The 17,992-nt window shown below is 40.8% G+C and overlaps 1 protein-coding gene across 2 annotated transcripts in view; it reads left to right on the top strand.

Moving 5' to 3' along the window:
- Positions 1–17,992, top strand: part of bmpr1bb (bone morphogenetic protein receptor, type IBb) — a 51,443-nt gene that overhangs the window by 20,071 nt on the left and 13,380 nt on the right. For both annotated transcript variants that reach the window (XM_080510557.1, XM_080510556.1), the window contains exon 4: positions 13,885–14,203. In XM_080510557.1, the coding sequence (XP_080366683.1) occupies positions 14,110–14,203 (94 nt within the window). In that variant the 5' untranslated portion in view covers positions 13,885–14,109. The remainder of the gene's footprint in view (positions 1–13,884; positions 14,204–17,992) is intronic.

The raw sequence follows: 17,992 nt of genomic DNA, 5'->3' as shown, positions 1-17,992 counted from the left end.
TAGTCTCCTGCTGTCGAGCTCAGCCCTCGATCACGATAACCAAGACAAGGTGCATGGACACCTTGCGAGAAGTACGGAAAGCAGAGGGCTTTGAAAGTAGAAACAGTCTAATGAAGTGCTTCTGCCAACAAGTTTCCAGTCCTCATAGCCAATAGCCAGAGTCAAGAGAGCAGAAAACAACCAAATGCAATAATTTGCAGAACATCAGCCCTTTTCCATGAAGCCAGTGTGAGTTTTAGTACTGTGTGTGCTGACTGCAGGGGACCTCTTGTGAGGAAAGGTCTTAGGTGAGAGATTTGAAAAAAAAAAAAAAAAGTGTTAAATTAGATCAAGTTATTAAACATTAACGCTGGTTAAATATATTGACTCACTCACCATAAGTGATTTTCCTCTTTATTCATCTGCCTATGTATTAGTGTATCATTAAAGAAACTATATCAAATTTTCCTCTCAAAAAATTTTTGATTTATGCAGCATTTTGCAAGAGCCACCTCTTTTTAAAGTTTCCACATTATTTCCATTAAATCCATTCATATGACTGAGTAGAAGTAGGTGCAGGCCACACCATTTGAAAGGTCATCACATTGTGCCAGATAACATTACAGTATGGAGAATTGCTCTCATCTGGTGACACACGCACATACACAAAGGCCATGTGAAACAGTTTCCTAATATTAAGCACACGGGGGGGGGGGGGGGGTCCTTTGCAGCCCAGTGGTGAAACATAAGTGGGAGTTCTCTGTGAAAAGCCACTTTTCCACCAGAAGCGCCAGAACTTGGTCTCATTGCACCAGATTGGAGAGCAGCAAAAGCTGCCTCTGACGTATGTTCTGAAGATATACTGTTCCTTAAATGAGCCTTCTCCATCATGTTGTACAGATCAAGAGATGCAGAAAAAAGACTGCGTATTTCGGTTTGCTTGCGTTTTGCAGATGATTAACTGAGATCATCAATCACCATGAACACCAAGCACAAAATGAAATGTGCAATCATGGAGTTGGGCGTGTTCGGGAAGGATGTTATCAAATATATTGACTGATTACAACAAATACAACCAAATTTTACAAAAAAAAAGAATTATAGATGATATGTCAAAGTCAAATTTGTGGAACACCTGGGTGCAACACAAGAGATTCAGAATATCTTGCCAGTCTTAACAAGGGATACACCACAAAGAATAATTTATAGTCACGACTGGAAATAAAAGTTGCGGAGAAGCAACTTAGGAAATACCTCGAACTAGAATCATATCAGCCTCTGTGATTTGAACCAGCCTTTTTAAAAACATTGTAATCATTTTCTGATTTTTAATATCCAATTTCTCATTAATACATTAGCATACTCCTCTCGGTATTTTGGGATATCTGGTATAACCACCCCAATATTCAATGTTCATGAAGGCAATCACGCTAAATGGACAGTGTGGGTTATTTTTGTGTCTGTGATTCTCAGTGCATCTTGTTGGTGGATCAGCTTCCACACATGTGCTTGCAAAATGGAGTTGGTGCTTTTTTTTTTTTTATACATCCCAGACCATAATGACCCCATTAAGAATTTAAAAGATCCCAAAGGAACTGTTTGAGATTTTATGTGAAAAAAAAGAAAAAAGTTTGAACGTTTCTTACACTGCTATTGTTTAGTACAAGCCCTCCTTGTTGGTGGTTTGGATCTGATGGATTCGCCAGTCGTCCATAAGCCATAAAAGCCAACATTGCTGCCAAGAGATGTGACAAGGCCATGAGAAGACAACCACGTATTTTCATACTCCAGCCATAAATACGACTGTTTGCGGGGTATTCCTTACTGCTGGAATGATGTTAAAACACCGGCTCATATTTTACAAACGAGAGCTCAATTCAGACGTGCAGTCTGTGCTCTGCAATTTTAGAAGTGAAAACTCTGTCTGTGGTTGGATCTGATGATGCTCTGTCATAGCCGGGGCCGCCTGGTGTTGTCTTCCTCCTTGTCAGCAGTGTGGGGCCAGAGCCCTGGGTGATGTGCACTTACAGTAAGTGAAGGAGTGATGTTTCAGAGACGGCTAGCATTTCCAGTATTTATCGACTGCTGCGAGGCGGCCCTGGATGACACTGCATTCAGATACATTAGTGGTAGACGGAGACTTGACGGACTATTGGAGGGAAGGAGAGGGTTGAGAAGTGAGGAAGGCAGATGTTAAGACATCACCTTGCTTATGGTTGGACACAGAGGCATCGATCGCAGGCCCATTGCGCCAAGAGCTGCTTCCTGTGTTTTCATTGTGTGATCATTGGAAGAGAGCAAACATAAACGTCTGTGGGGGGGGGGGGGGCAACTGCTTTTAGATGGGTGTAAAAACTTTATCATAACACATTTACAGAATATTTTATACATACACATTGCCTCATTGCTTTTTCTCTTTTCTTTTTTTTTTCAACCATAATATGACGGGAGGCAGAATTATTATTGAAAATAAGACTATTGATTTGGCCACATGCCCAGTAAGTGTGCATCTAATTGTTGCATTCACACAAATGAAGATTAATTACAGATTCCTGGTTCACAACCTGGTGGAGTATTTATGGTTATGTTCCCTTATTTCCACAATCTATTTAGAGATCTTTTTTTTTTTTTCTGCTTCAGATTAATACAGGATGGAAGACATACAGTAATATACTGTGACTAAAACTATAAATTTAAAAAAGGATGGGCATCTATGATGCACCAGCATCTGAGACTTGAAAGGAACATATGGATAAACTATGATTTTTTTTCCACATCACTGCATATGAGCTACATTCAAAGTACTCTGTAATTTGTCACAGATGTGAACTATTAGGACAAAACTATTGTAATTCTCATGTGGTCCTGTAGTCATTTGCAGACAGTTCATCACACACATCAAAGCGTCTTTTGCTATTCCCATATTGACAATATAAATATTTCACTGTACGCTATATCCTCATCATTAGGTTCTTGGGAGTTTTTTTGCAGCTCTTGTCTTCAAAAACAAATGAACTAAAATAATAAATATTCTTCTGCAGACACATTTATTTTCATCCGTGGTACTTGACTGTGAAGTGTTTCACTTTTTTTTGTGTGCAGTTTACACATGTTCAAACAACATGAGAAGAGCCGAGATAATTATTGCTAAACATTTGTTTCAAAGCTGCTGAGACCAATTTGTCATCAGGCCAATGAGACAGCCTTCTATTTTTCCAGCATGTGCATGTTATGATCAGGAAGATAAATTACAGCGAGTGCAGACAAAAGAAGCAGGGAGCTGTAAACCTTCTCGTTTTTCCCACCATGTTTCTGTGCAAGTTTAACCTAAACTGTTAGGACTGCTTCTCCTAATTAAGGGAATCGTGCCTGATTGACAAATGAGCGGTGGGTCAGGCGTCCAACCAGAGAGAAGATCTCTCTGCCAAGACTGAGAGGCCCCTGGATTTCCCATCAGCCACATTAGCAGATGGTTTAACACTCACTCAAACCTTCCTGGAGTTAAAAAAAAAAAAGGGGATGTCTCATCTGCTGTTTGTTTGAGCTGAAGGATCTACATGGGCATAAACCCCACCCCCCACCCCTCACCCAGAGTATAAGTAGGCAAAGAAAGAAGTAAGAATGCTGGGTGATGAGAAATACATGGAAATGGTACTGTGGATTGTTTCATTGATTGATTGCCTCATGTAGTCACTCACTCTACTACTTTGGTTCATTTCTGTTGTACACTAAGTGCTTGGGATAAGGACGTGATTTAGCACTCGAGTTACACCTCAGACTTGACCTTCACTCCATCTCACATGACTCCAGACAACTCAAGAATACTGACTTGCATTTGAGCTTGTTGAAGACTGTATCACTCGGGTGCTCTGGACAAGAACACAAATCGCTAAATTTGGCTGGGCTTCAGCCAAACGTCAGCGAAAGAAAAGAAAAAAAAAGCAACTTCAGTTCAATACTTCCATTGGATTGACACGGCCAACAGAAAGTATTTTGTATATTTTGTGAATACGTAAAAAAAATTTGCTCCAAGATGTGCAGAGCAACAGCTGAATGTGGAATCTTAAGCACGGTGCATATCTTTGTTGGCATCTGCAAATCCAGCTCGCCTGGACAGGATTCGCTTTGCTGAGCTCTGAAATGGAGGAAATCCGGAAAAAGTAGAGGCTTAGTTACAATGTTCTGTGACAAGAACAACAGAAACATCAATTTTGATTTAAGCCCATGCACATTGACTCTTTAACTGATTTAAACAGAGCTTAGCAATAACAGATACACGTTGTCATGAAGAGGAAATGCAGAAATAGCATTAATGATGAAGCATGGTATTGGAGGAGATTTTGAGCTAGTAAGTAAGGCGTTTCCAAACAAACGAACCGTGCGCTGAAAAAAAATGGAGATGACTCTGTGGCTGTGCAGTTTCCAGGAATCTGATTGGCTAGCAAGGCTTCATGCTTCTCGTTGCACTGCCCCCTTTGAATGCTCACAGCAGCTCTGAACCAGGTGTATATGTGGGTCTGTGTAAATGAAGATTTTTTTTGTAAATGTAGAGGGGGACATTTTAAACGTGGTCTGAATCATCTCAAATGGAACAAAAAATGTTTTACCTTGTGTCACTGTGCTTGATTTGTTTCAGCATGGAAACCACATCTGTTGGATTTACATGTTTCAGCTACTTTGTGTCTTAATCTATCTGTTCACACGACAATATTTTTGGTGAAAATGCATTGTTTTTGCATTTTGGTTTCAGAAAAGTTCTGCTTTTAGATGGCAACGTTCTGAAAATGGCAATGTAAACCGTGTAAACCGGCAATAGAAGAAACAATAAAAACGAGGCAGTTTTCATGTAGGACCACTAGTGGGTGATCCTGATGATGTTGTAGTAGATGTGCACTTCATTGGAGAAGTGTTATTAAATTCATTACCCAGAATGATTTAATATGACCGTAGTGCGCATGCACTGTACCAGCCTTTCAAATAAAGTAATGTTGGAATAATTTCAAATCGTTCCAAAGTGGAAGCTGTTTTCAAAAAGTTGTAGATTCAGTAGCTCTGAGCGCCGTCGTCGCGTAAACGGACACCAACAACCCGAACGAAAGTTTTTTCGAATTCACTTGAAATCCAGCTCCTAATTGGCCATCAAAATGCTGGAAGTAACCCACTCAGTTAAAACTACTGCTGTGAATACTGTATCACTGGAGTCTTCACACCACTCACAAACACACAAAAGAGCTTTCAGCACTACAGCCTGGGGAGGGGTGTGGGTGTACATGGAAAATATGCACAGAAGACTCCTTCCTCCTCCTCCTCCTCCTCCACCCCACCCTGTGCTCCCTCTCGATCACACTCCAACAACACAGAGCAGGTAGTTCATCCAGAGGCAGTGGACTGGCTCACGCTATTAATTCCCCCTGAATTATAAAGCACTAAAAGTACAAATTGTCCAAATAGCATTAATCACAATGTCTAAGAGCACCTGGCTAAATGAACACATTCCTTCTGGGGGTATCTGAGAGCGGTTCATTTGCCATAGAAACTCCACCTGTCTGTGTCAACTAGTCCGTAGAGAGGTACGTAAGCGCGGTCCAGTAGCTGTTCCAAATGTCTGGCTGTATCCATGCTTTCACGCATTACTACAGCCAGTAGTGGGGAGCATGTTTAAAGGATCCAGTGTGCAAATTCCAACATAAATGCCAGGCGGGCTTTTTACTTATCCAAATACACAGTTTGTACAGGACCTCATGCAGGCTTTATATTGTTTTTGGGACGTTAAAGGTCAAGGGCTCAACACTTGGGCTCAACACATTTTTGGTAAGAATAATGATGGAGTGGAATCTATTGGTTATCGATGATGTGCTTGCACCTTTCCCTTTTTCTTTGACCCTCTCTGCTGTACTAACTAATGGTAGTGAGAGACAGGTGGAGCCACTCTTTAGTAATCTGCAGTGGTGGGGCTGTAGCTCACACAACCTTTTTGTTTTTGCAGGGTGAACAGTAGAAAGGGGTGTGTGAACTTTTGACACACTCCCCCCCCCCCCTCTTATTTGTGAGGCTTTGCTCATTGTGGGTTACATCAACAAAACACTTATTTTCACAAGTATCCTGTGAAAATTCTGAATAAATGTGTGTAATTTTCACTCTCAATTGATAGTTCACGTCTCATTATAGTAATGTTGGCCTTTCAAAGCCATTGTTTTTCTTTGTTATTATCCCCTATAAAAAATTGATACCTATTATTGTGTTTATTAACAGTTATCATTGCGGTACAACCTCGTTGTAATTATCTTTTCTTTCACAGTCTGTGTGTGTGTGTGTGTGTGTGTGTGTGTGTGTGTGTGTGTGTGTGTGTGTGTGTGTGTGTGTGTGTGTGTGTGTGTGTGTGTGTGTGTGTGTGTGTGTGGTGGGGTACTGGCTCTGCAGTGACGTGTCTATGTGAGCGTGTCCACTACACGCAGACATGTTGCAGTGTAATGCAACCAGGCAGGTGTGAGGGTCACAGCCAGTTTGTGGGCCAGCGTCTTAACCCCTGCTGTCTGCTTTGTCTGACCGTCAGAAGAACTCCTTAATTAGACCCTTTGGTTTGCAGCGTCTGCCCGATGCAGCCCAGCACACACACAGCAACAAGCCCTTCATTAAATGCTCCTGGATGACTTAGCAAGAAGATCCCTGGTTCCTTGTTCCTGCTGCACAAAGGGCAAGCTTAGAAAATTACTCCTTATTTTTCACTTTGAATCATGAGAACCGGGTAGTTGTGTGTCTACCGAGTGCTGCTAACTTTTTTGCAGACAGGCTGCAATTATTTATCCCTACTGGCCATTTGTCTGCGTGCCAATGCTGTAAATGTTGCCTTTTTTTCCTTGTTTCTGATCAGAATGATTAATTATAGATGTACACAATGTTATTTCAACAAAATGTAGACTTTGTTTAGTGTATTCCTGCCACATGAGTGCACACTGTGAAGTAAGACGCCAAGAAAAAGTGATGGAGCGGCCAGAAAATGAACGAGAACAGAGCTGTGAAGGACTTGACTGAAGTGTGGCTCAATGGAAATGAGTTCTGCTGACAAAAACAAGAAGGCTCAGTCTTTGCACATCCAACAAGACGTGGTCCACTTACCTTCAGTGGCAGGGCATAGAAAAAAAGAAACGATGTGGAGAGGAATGTTTTTATTGTGCTACTCTTGGCCAGTGCATGTTGTTGCCTTTGCCATCCATGGAAATAAAATCACTGTGCTTTTTCTCAGTGACACCTTCAGAGCCTGACAGACTCCCCTTAACATGAAATCCATCCGTAAAGTTGTATAGCTGTTTTTTTAAACCTCTGCCCACAGTTGAAATCTGAGCCACAGGTGTGTTTCAGGTGCAGTCACCAGCTGGCCCAGAGAAAAGGGCCTTAGACGTTGTTGTAATCACATATTAATCACAGTTGGGTTCAGTTGTTGTGGTAAAATGTAAGGCGATTACAACATTTGCTTCTCGTGAGGGATTTGATAAAGCTACAGTACATCCGTAGGGGAAACCAAAACATTTTATGTGGAAATGTGATCATGTTATTACAGTCATCCTGAAATTCCAGCCTGTATGTTGCTTTAATGAACAGCAGCTGCTTGTTTAGCAAAGATTAAGAATGAATTGAAAGAGCAAAACATAATGATGAAGACAATCTTTGTCAAAACAGCCTCTGTGGGATTTCACATTACAGATCAAGCAACACTACTAATAACATGACAGGGAGACACAGTGTTACGGCAGTGATTTACAAGGCAATGAGTCATTCGGATCTTTTCTGACATAACCACAATGCTTTTAAAGTCAGTGTTGTAAGCATGTTGTAAAATAGGATTCTCATGTTGTACCCATGCACGCATGTACTGTATGCAAAATATATTATATGCAAACTACGACTTTGCATGCCATCTCCGAGTTCAGTTCACCTGACTGGCTTGAAGCAGTTTGCTGTGAAATCTTTATGAGTTTCACAGAAAAGTTTTGACATTTACAGCCTGACACCCTCACAGAAACTGCGTGATCGAAACAAACTTAATTATTACTTACGCTTCCTGCATATTAAAGTAGGTCTGAATGCTGCAAATTCTTGTATGTGTACACATCATGTTCTCCTTTTTGTTCGTTATCTGGAAGCTTTTAACTTTGTCATGTGTTACAAATGATTTACCAGAGGTGATGGTCTGCCATTGCTGTGCCATATTACATCGTCACATTGGGTTGGGAAGAGACAGGGAGATGGACTGAGACAGAATGAGACAGCATGACAGACGGAGTGAGACGAAGGAGGGAGAATCTTGCTGTGACAGCCTTTTCACTTCTCATGAATGGTGTTTTTCTTCCCACTCAGCATTCTTCAGGACTTCAAAGCATCAATCTCCACAGAGTGATTTGGCCCTACTATTGTGAGCATCTTGAATATTCATCAGGATCTTTCTTTTACTTGACGTCTGAGACAATGCCGGGGATCTACTTGGATCTCACGTTATAGTTATGTATATAGCGTGCACATTCACATAGCAGTGTCTGATGGATGTCTACATTTTGATGAAGGAGCACTCTGACCTTAATCTTCAAATGCAATGGTAACATGTAACCAGGGTATATCTTACACACGTTCCCCTTTTTAAATTGTACTTGTGTTGATCTGACTAAAGGACCAAAACCTTCAAACTGTTCATCATTTAATAAATAGCAATTTCTCGATGAGTCTCTGAAGGATTTGAAGGGCTTTTTCAACTAATTTATGAGATTAAATAAATTGACATTATTGAATAAGTGCTGTCCACACTATTGCTCTTATGATATGATGTGAACATTTGGTTTGAGTACTACACTATAATAGGATTTCTGAGTTTGCGTGTTCTCCCCGTGTCTACTTTGAGTCTATTCCTGGAAGATCTGGTGTCCTCCAACAAACCACGGGACACACGAGTTGGGTTAATTGGTGACAGAAATGGCCTGTAAATGTGCATGCATGGCTCTTTCTCTGATTGTCTGCACTTAAGGAGGTTAAAGGAATTAGGAATCAGATGTATATGGAGCTCACGTTTTTAGGCAAATCAACAAGGCCAGATAGTGGTGTTGTGGGTAGTCTCACAGTGGGAGTATTCACGGTTCACATTCAGGGGAGTTTGCCTGTTCTCTCTGAGTACTCCAGTTTCCTACAGTACCACAGAAACATGCTTTAAAGTGAAATACTGCCCTTCAATGTATCCATAATTTCCCATTTCAAAAAAGTATAAAACAGCATGAGATTCTATTTTACTGCATGATTCTTAAACATATAATGAACTCGAGTTAAAGGGATATTAAAAAAAGTTAAAACCCTTACATTTTGTGAATTTCTCTTGGAGATCATTAAAGTATTTATCTATCTATCTATCTATTTTCTGATTTGAGCTTTTCATATTAGATGATTCTCTGATTTCTATCTTCTCTGTATTTATCACTGCCAATTTTTATTTTTTTTAAATTGTAAATCAGACAAAAACTATAAACAAATGTTACTATTCTACGTGGCGCCCTCGTCGACTGAAATGAGCAGTCTTTATGTGTTTTTTTAAATAAAAAAATTAAATACAGTGATGAGAATAAGTTTTGCTTCATGGTACATGATATAGCAAATGAATGTTTATATAATTTAGGAGTGAGAGGAAGAGCTTCTTTGTCTTGTTGGATGATGAAGATAGTGTCACGGTTTTTTGACATTTGCACCCTGATAGGACCGTTTGCTGCAGACAGCTGTGCTGCCACGGTCGTAAACTGCTTTCCAGAAGTCTGTGACAGCAGTTTTAAGACTGAGCTGTTGAAAATCCTGCTAATTTCACAGAGCTGAGGGTCAGTTTGGCCCCAGCTGAAACATCGTTCATGATACGCATTCCTTCTCTGCCCCTAGTAATTCCCTCATCTGTGTTCCGCCATGGCTTTTTTGTTTCACAGGTGATTTTTCATAGTCATCCATCCTATTGCTCGTGCTTTATGATGAAAGGTGCATTTGCTCCTTGAAAGTCCTTCATTTGAAATGAAACATGTCACTGATGTTCACGGCTCTTTCTGAGGATTTTTCCAGCATTAATGTTTGGTTTCTGTTTCATAAGAAAACGCTCAGTGTGCGAAATGGAGACAGATTATTACAAACAACCAAGCTGTGTTAATTGATCAGCTACTGTTAGAGGGTGAAATGTGAAGGATACAGAATCTCCAAAACTAACTCAACAATAAATGCAGGACTGAACTCCTCCCCACACCTCCTTCTCATACCCTCCCAAAGCAAAGTAGCCAAAGTAATCCCAGAGCCAACACTGCACACTACATTAGAACGTGAATGAAAGATCTTGTGTCCTTGTTGTGCTCATGTTTGAAAGCTTCCCTGAGGATCTCAAAGACTTTATCAGAATGACCTTGAATCACTGTCACTGTGGAATATTGTTAGAGGTAGATTGAAAAAAATGAAAAACTCTGAACTGAAACCACTGATCTATCAGCCCCTGACCCTAGCATATAATTCTTATAATATAATACATATTATTAATATATATATGTATGTATTAAAATATACATATAATACATACGTTTCTTAATACATCAATCACCTTTTTGATCATAAAGAGTCATCGTCCTAGTTTTATGAATAATGCTAATTTATTTATTTAACTTTATATTGATTTATTGATGTTGTTTGTGGCCATATGGTAAAAACTTTTTTTTTTAAATAATTTTCTTGTATTTGTTGTCTTTTACTTCTCGTGTCTTTTTTGCTGTTAGCAGTGTTTTATTGTCAAACTAGATAATATATAACTGTTTCCATTCATTTTAAAGTTCAACTTTGAGGATTTAATGGAAAACAAGAGAATAAAATGTTTCCTAAAGTCTGTTCTCAAGTCAGTCTTTACCTGTGTGACCTCCCAAAAATGCAGCAAAAACAGCACAAACACAATTCAGTGCATTTACTTACGCAAACAGCATTTCTGGGTGTTTATGACATTTAGAAAAAAATGTACACAGTTGAACACAGTTGTTATGTTCTAAGTATCGTACAGAAGGAACTATTTTTGGGGCCGTAGGTGTCATTTGACCTCCATTCACACTGAGGCCTCCACCCCAATGTGACCTCGCAACATTAAGCTGCTCTTCGTGGCTTTACTAAAACAGGCCAGCCTGCAAATCTTTGGTACAGTTACTGTCTACATGTGAAATGGAAAACATCCTTTTCCACATGCTTACGAAGTGTTTTAATTATTTGCCAAGGCAGTTTCATACTGACGGGAATGGCTATATTAGCTTAGGTTACACTGAACTAAAGCAGCAGGCAGCAGCAGCAGCATTTTCCATAGCTGCAAATTTGAGTTGATCTCATCGAGGCAGTTTTGTTTTTGTTTTTTAGAAGTTATACTAGAAGTTAAGTACCAAAATTCTCAGGGTGATCCAACTTTATTAGTCATTTCAAACTGGTTTTGAATTGTTGTTGTTGCATGTTTAAAGTGCCCATTTCACATTCTAGTTGCAACAAATATTGCGGTTTCACAGAATGATGGATATACTGACAGAATGATTTCTCTTGCAGCATTAATCATCCTGGTACTGTGTGCATTGACAGATGTGCTTTGCAGGTTTGATTGTAACCGTGAGAGGGTGTGGAAAAGGCAAGACAAGAGTTAATTTGACTGAAAATAGGTCTTGCAACCAGTCTGCCCCACTTTCAACCCCTTTGTGTGGTGGGGTGACCCCCACCTATGGAGCTGCTCACTCCCTCGGACCCCCCACCTCTGGCCTTTGGGTCGAGTGGGCTGTCTGAGAGTCTGGAGCGGCTCCACGCTGGGCGTTTGATGGAGCGCAGAAGGGTGTGTGAGGTGCACTGACCCATTCACATTGCTCCCCATGCACCCATGCTCCAGAATAGGCTGACTTATCACATATAATACACAGTGCTGCACAAATCAGCAGTGACAGCTATAGGACCAGTGGAGCACCAGGGAGGAGAAGTGGCTTCTGGGAGCTGCTGTTCCCACCCAGTCAGACTTTAAGAAGGGACAGGTGTGGGGTGGAGAAGCCCATTTGGCTGTTGTTGTTTTGACCTTCTGCGGCTCTGCTTTAGTACTTTGCGTTTGTTTGCCTCAACTTCAACCATTTGGAAGGAACTGTCACTGATCTGGCTTCATCCAAACAGTTTTGCTCTTACAAGGTCATATATGTGCTTTTTAAATTCATCCATTGTGCTTGGATGTTTACGGTTTGTGTAGGTGTTGTGATAAAGCGAATATAATCTGTCTAATAGCTTAGTTAATCTCCTTAGCTTGCAAAACGTAAATCTTCCGACATGGTATGCGTACTTATTGTTGTTGTTAGTTCTTGCCACAGCATTGTATGTTTGCATTTGTGCCTATGTGTGCCGGATTACTGTGAAGTTGCAAGGTTGTGGCGGTGCCTGGAGGTGTGAGCTCTAATCACCTCTAATCACCTGACGTGTGATGGCCTGATCTCGGCTGTAGCTCTGTGAGCGATTGTGCTTTCACCCCTTTCACACGCAGGCTCACATGAGCAGCAACTGAGCACGATTCAGCCTACATATGAACTTTAATGCCAGACTCTTGGTTGCAGATTAAAGCCTGCTTTTTTGCCATTCATACAACACCTGCGACTGCAGCCATTAGTGCAGACACATCATGTGAAGGTTGATTTTATAGAAATTGTTATTAAGTGTGAACCATTTTTCTCAGGCTTCATGATAAATTCACAGTGCATTTCATGAAAGGTGCCTGTATTTGTTATTCATTTTAGTAGCCTTAAAAGAGTTGTGATGTTGAGATGTCCTCACACTGAGAAAGTCCACAGTTTGAATCTGGGCTGTTTGTACATTCTCCTGCTATTCTTATATGTTTTCCTCTCACATTCCAAAAACATGCGTTTGAGATTATTTGGTGTCGTCCATAGATATGAATCTGCATGTATCTTTCTGTATCTGTCCTGTTATGAACTGGCGCTTTGTGCATGGTGCGCCCTGCCATAGCCCAGAGTCAGCTGGGATTGGTTCTGTCATCCCTCAACCCTAACAATCAAATGACAATGTGCAATCATCAGTGTCAATTGACTATGCCTCTTTCAAAATGATTACAACAACTTAGAATTCATTCAGTTGTATTAGTACTGTAACACAATTTGTGTCTTGTAGAGTTAAAACAAACCACAGTCGTAAGCCTATAGTTAGTGTTCACAGGGTCAGACTTGCATTAATCTCAAGTCAGGAAAAGTGTAGCTGCTCTGGAAACCCTCTGAAAACCCATTTACACCAACAAACACTGTTATGCCTTTGCAGATCAGCATTTCTGAGAAGTTGTCTTCTCTGACTTGCAGGATTTGATACCATGTGGCTTTACCTTAGTATATTCACATGCACCCTGGAAGTTTATACTCCTTAGTTTTTGCTATAGTGTGTGTGTCCTTCTTGGCATGCTGTGTGTTTGCATGCCTGCGGTAATAGTTCATAGAACTTTCACTGCTGCCGTTCAAGCCTCGATCGTTCCACACTCGTGTCCGTGGCCCCACATCACCTTGTACTGTCCCCCTGTGCTGCTTTCCTTGCTGTTCAAAAGGGTGTGTGTGTGTGTGTGTGTGTGTGTGTGTGTGTGTGTGTGTGTGTGTGTGTGTGTGTGTGTGTGTGTGTGTGTGTGTGTGTGTGTGTGTGTGTGTGTGTGTGTGTGTGTGTGTGTGTGTGTGTGTGTGTGTGTCTCTTTACGTGTGCGAACCAAAGACATTTGTGGATATACTCAGCTGTTCCCTCTGCAGTATAGCGGTCATTGAAAGGACTGGACAAAAAGCACAGTGAGAGAGCAAGTAAGTAACACCCTCCTCCACCTCCTCTTTGTCCCCCCTCTTCTTTCTCCATGTCTGTTTCTCCCAGGCCGTCAGTGTGGAGTAGTGCTGGAGGCTGCAAAGCAACTGTGTGCTGTGGGAAGCTCCTGACAGTGCAGAGAGGCAGAGTGGCAATCACTCACAGAATAAAACTGTCGTACAGAAGACTGGCACGCTTTCGCAAAAAGGATATAAAACACACTATCCCACCTTGTTGCTGGGGGCGTGATCGCTGTGGCAGCACCTCGGTTATTTGAAGGGAGTTGGTGCTGGCATGATGACGCTGGTCGTGTGGCTGCCTCAAGAGTGGGTCTGGCAGGCTGTTCTCCTGGTGACTGGACTGGCATCGCTGAGCCGTGGGTCTGATGGTGAGTATTGCGCTGGACTTCTCACTTCTCACTAACGTGTGCTTTGATGCTTTTACTGCCGCACTGCTTTTCCTTTTTTTCTTTCTTTTTTTTATCAGCCACGCTGAGCCTTTTTATTAGGTATCTATACTTCCCCTTTGAGATCGAAAGCTGGTGGAAGATGAGTAAGAAGCTTGTTTTGACACGTTTTATTGATAGTATCATCGGGTGACAGGATGATTGTGTTCACTGTAGGATTATCTGTCTATTTTTTACCCTGTGGCATTTATGATGAGGAAAGGCTATTATGATCTCCACAGGAGGCTTCCATGAGAACAGGCATGAGTTTATCTGCCCCTGTCCAACCCCTCCCCAGACCCCCGTCATGTTTTGAATTGTTTGAAGATGGACAGCCAGTTGTCTTTTACGATGAATGCCAACAGTGTCACGGTGCCCCGCAAGGTTGTGAGTGGCTCGGAGGGTCGGCAGGCTCCCGCCCTCAAGTAGATGACACTTGTGCATTTGTTCTGCTTTGATTGGAGACGAGAGAGATGGATTATCATTATAATGAACTATTGTTTGAGGGTTCTTTGTTTCTTTCTGTTGACCAGAAGACATTTCTTAATAAGGCTGAAATGATAAATCCTTTAATCAATTAATCGTCTGCAAGAAAGATTTTATATTTCTTGCCATGCATTGTGCTCAACAGTGATTTAAGAAATGAATAAGAAAATGAAAAATGTTGTTTTCAATATTCTGATATGATGTGCCAAGTTTTAACTGCTTCATTGGGGAAATGGCTATATTCACTTCACTTTAACAACAGCAAGATATTGATAGTCACAGTATCTTATATGAGGTAAACATTGTGCTACTCACACTAAATGTAAAACATGTGATCTCATCATAAAACATTTTATGGACAAATGTACTATTGAGACATAAAATAAGTTGTATAGGCTGCACAGTGAAATGTGATTGTAGTAAATTTTGCAACTCCTACGATTCAATAGAAATATCCTTCACTGATGTTTATCTATTCCCTTACATGCTTACATCATTGTATCCAAACCTAAATATAGCTTTTATCAGTTTCTAAGTATATTATTGAGTGCCAGATCATAATGCAAGTATCTATGTATGCATCTATGTTCATACTCATTAACGCATTACATACTATCTCTTGAACAATGGATTGTCTGTTACTTCTTTTATTTGGTAACATATTTGGTGTCAGTGTAATTTTGCACTACATTAGTGAAATAAAGTATATGTATTAATATAGTTTCACGGCATGTTCAAGTTTTCAAGATAATCTGCAATATGAATAAACAGGTGATCCTTTTACAAAAAGCCACAGTACTTATGGACGCCCTAACTTCAGAACAAAGTAGCTTCAATTCATTCCTGGTACAAAGCTCTGCTTGACTGAAACTGTGTCAAAACTACAGACCAGGTGTAAAGTCCCATACTGACTGTGTGCTTCAGAGCTAAATGTAACTTTCACAGTTGGTCATGAAATACCTCAGCTGCTCATGAATGCTTCTTTGGAGAATATAGTTCACTCTTCTCTGCACAGACTGAACTGAGGGTTTAAGAGTCTAACTTGAATTTGAGAATCAGTATCCAAACAAATATAAAAGATGTGTGGAGATGAAGTGAAACTGATATAAAGAGGAGTACTGATCCTCTGTCCTCCAATAGGGCGTGTGCATTTCTGTTAGTGGAACCGAACAAATAGTAGATTAGATTTAGCTACCTGAAAATGTTTCATACAAGAACTTTCTGGAACAGAATTTACACAACTTGGTTTTGTTGTCACAGTTTTTCTTTTATGAAATACTGTAGCGAAGAGATAGATTTTTTTTGTTTCCTCTGTGATCTTTTGAAGGTCAATCAAATGAGTTAAACATGTGGGAGGCTGCCCATAAATCTGTGTAGCACAGCCAATTTGCCACCTGTTTCTGCAGCCTTGTAAGAGTCATGGAAAAAAATGTAGATGATTCCTAGCCACATTCAGCAATGCAGTATCAACACATTGCCACTGAACACATTTTTAAATATTGTTTTGGCTCATGTTTTTCATTTACTCTTTGGGTTAGCTTTGCCTTTAACAGGATGACCATCCAGATCTAACATGTCTGTGACAGACCGACTGGTTCTCCTCACAGAAGCAAAAGCCACCCTGAAGTCCTCAGAGAACATGTATCATCAATGGGAGTCACTCAGGAGCAGTTTCAATGTTCACTTGCAAAGTGTTAGTTCTTTCTCAAGTCCATGCACTTGAGGATATAGATAATCAAATGTCAATGAAGAGAAAACAGAACAGTTTTAATCGTCTGCAGGGGTTATTTCATTCGTGTTGTATGCCAAGTTTGTGGTTTCTTATACTGGATATTTGTTCAGCATGCAGATGAGGCCTTTCTTTACACACTGGCCTTATTATGCAGTGTTATTAAGCCCTTTGCAAGATGTGTGTGCAGCTGAGTGTTGTGGAGTAAGGTCAGAGTGTTGTTTTCCGTAGCGGCCCTGTAGCACAAAACAGCAGCAGTTGGTCCTCGGCAGCGCCGGGCTCCTTCAGCCTTCTGTGTGCTGCTTCCTGTCAGGATGTGGATACGGTTCCCCTACACAGAATTTGATCCCCGGGCAGATGTGCTGCTCCAGCAGTCAGGCCTGGGAGCAAAAATCTGTATGTTTGTGCAACAATTGTTCATGTGCAGCATGTTAATGCATCTGCCTGCCTTGTGAGACTTGGAAGCGTTGGGTTACTTTTTGGGAGTTCAGAGGGAGTACTAAAAGGACCACTGATTCCCTGGTTCTGAACTTTTAAATGGAAGCGTCTGAAAAATGAGGTTCCCCAAAGCATGCGCAGCAAAGTATTTTAAAAGCATGTGGGGTATAATAAACATTAACATCACTGAAATTCGAATATATAGTTCAACAGCTGGAGAAATATTTTCCTCGTTTGACACAACATTGATTGGTATTTGCTTCAACAGTTTGAAAGAATACTGGTCCCTGGTTGCAGGTGGATTTTAATACTTTGGATCAAAGCCATGCAAACTGTTTAAGCATTTTTACAATCGCTGGCTGAATTCTGCATGCTCATCTTTACCAAACCGAAATGTAAGAGTTATATGTCTTCTCTTAATGTCAACCTGCAGCACTAAAGCACATTACATTCCCAGAAGGAATTTACTTATGCATTTATTGTGCCTTCGATACGTGGATTATGAGCAAGACAATTAAAGTTAACCATCCGTGTGTTTGTAGCTCAAGAGGAAACCTTGAACAACCTTGAGTAAAAACAGAAGCATCAGCCCACATTTTTGGCTGAGGTGAAACTGTGGGGTAAAGTGACATATTGTGGTGGCGTGATGGTGGTTGTGTCTGAAAATGTGCGCAATGAAGCCTAGCATTTCTCAGTGGAGTGTGGCTTTTTCCAGTAAATCCAGACCACATAGACAGATAGATGAGCAGTAAGATACATTTATACGGGTTGTGGGTAGACAGTGTTTGTTTTTTGTTTTTTTTAAAGAAGGTCTGAGTGGAGACAGGTAATATGGTAAGATGAGGCCACACTTCTAGTACACACTTGTGTACAATCCCGTGTTGTAAGCATGTGTGCTTCTTTCACTTGATAAAGGTGTTATGCTGTCTGAGGTTGGTGTGTGCTAAAAACGCTTATTGCATGTATAAGATTTTGTTGCAGCTGTGCTGAGTCATTTAAAAGGGGAGAAAAATGTTCACACAGATGGGAAAGGCTGTAGAGAAGGACAGTGACTATTTTAGAAACATCAGGTAGTGGTG

This window comes from Blennius ocellaris, assembly GCF_963422515.1.
Source record: "Blennius ocellaris genome assembly, chromosome: 15".
NCBI lineage: Eukaryota > Metazoa > Chordata > Actinopteri > Blenniiformes > Blenniidae > Blennius > Blennius ocellaris.
Note: the sequence above shows the minus strand (reverse complement) of the source record. Positions and strands in the feature narration are given on the sequence as shown.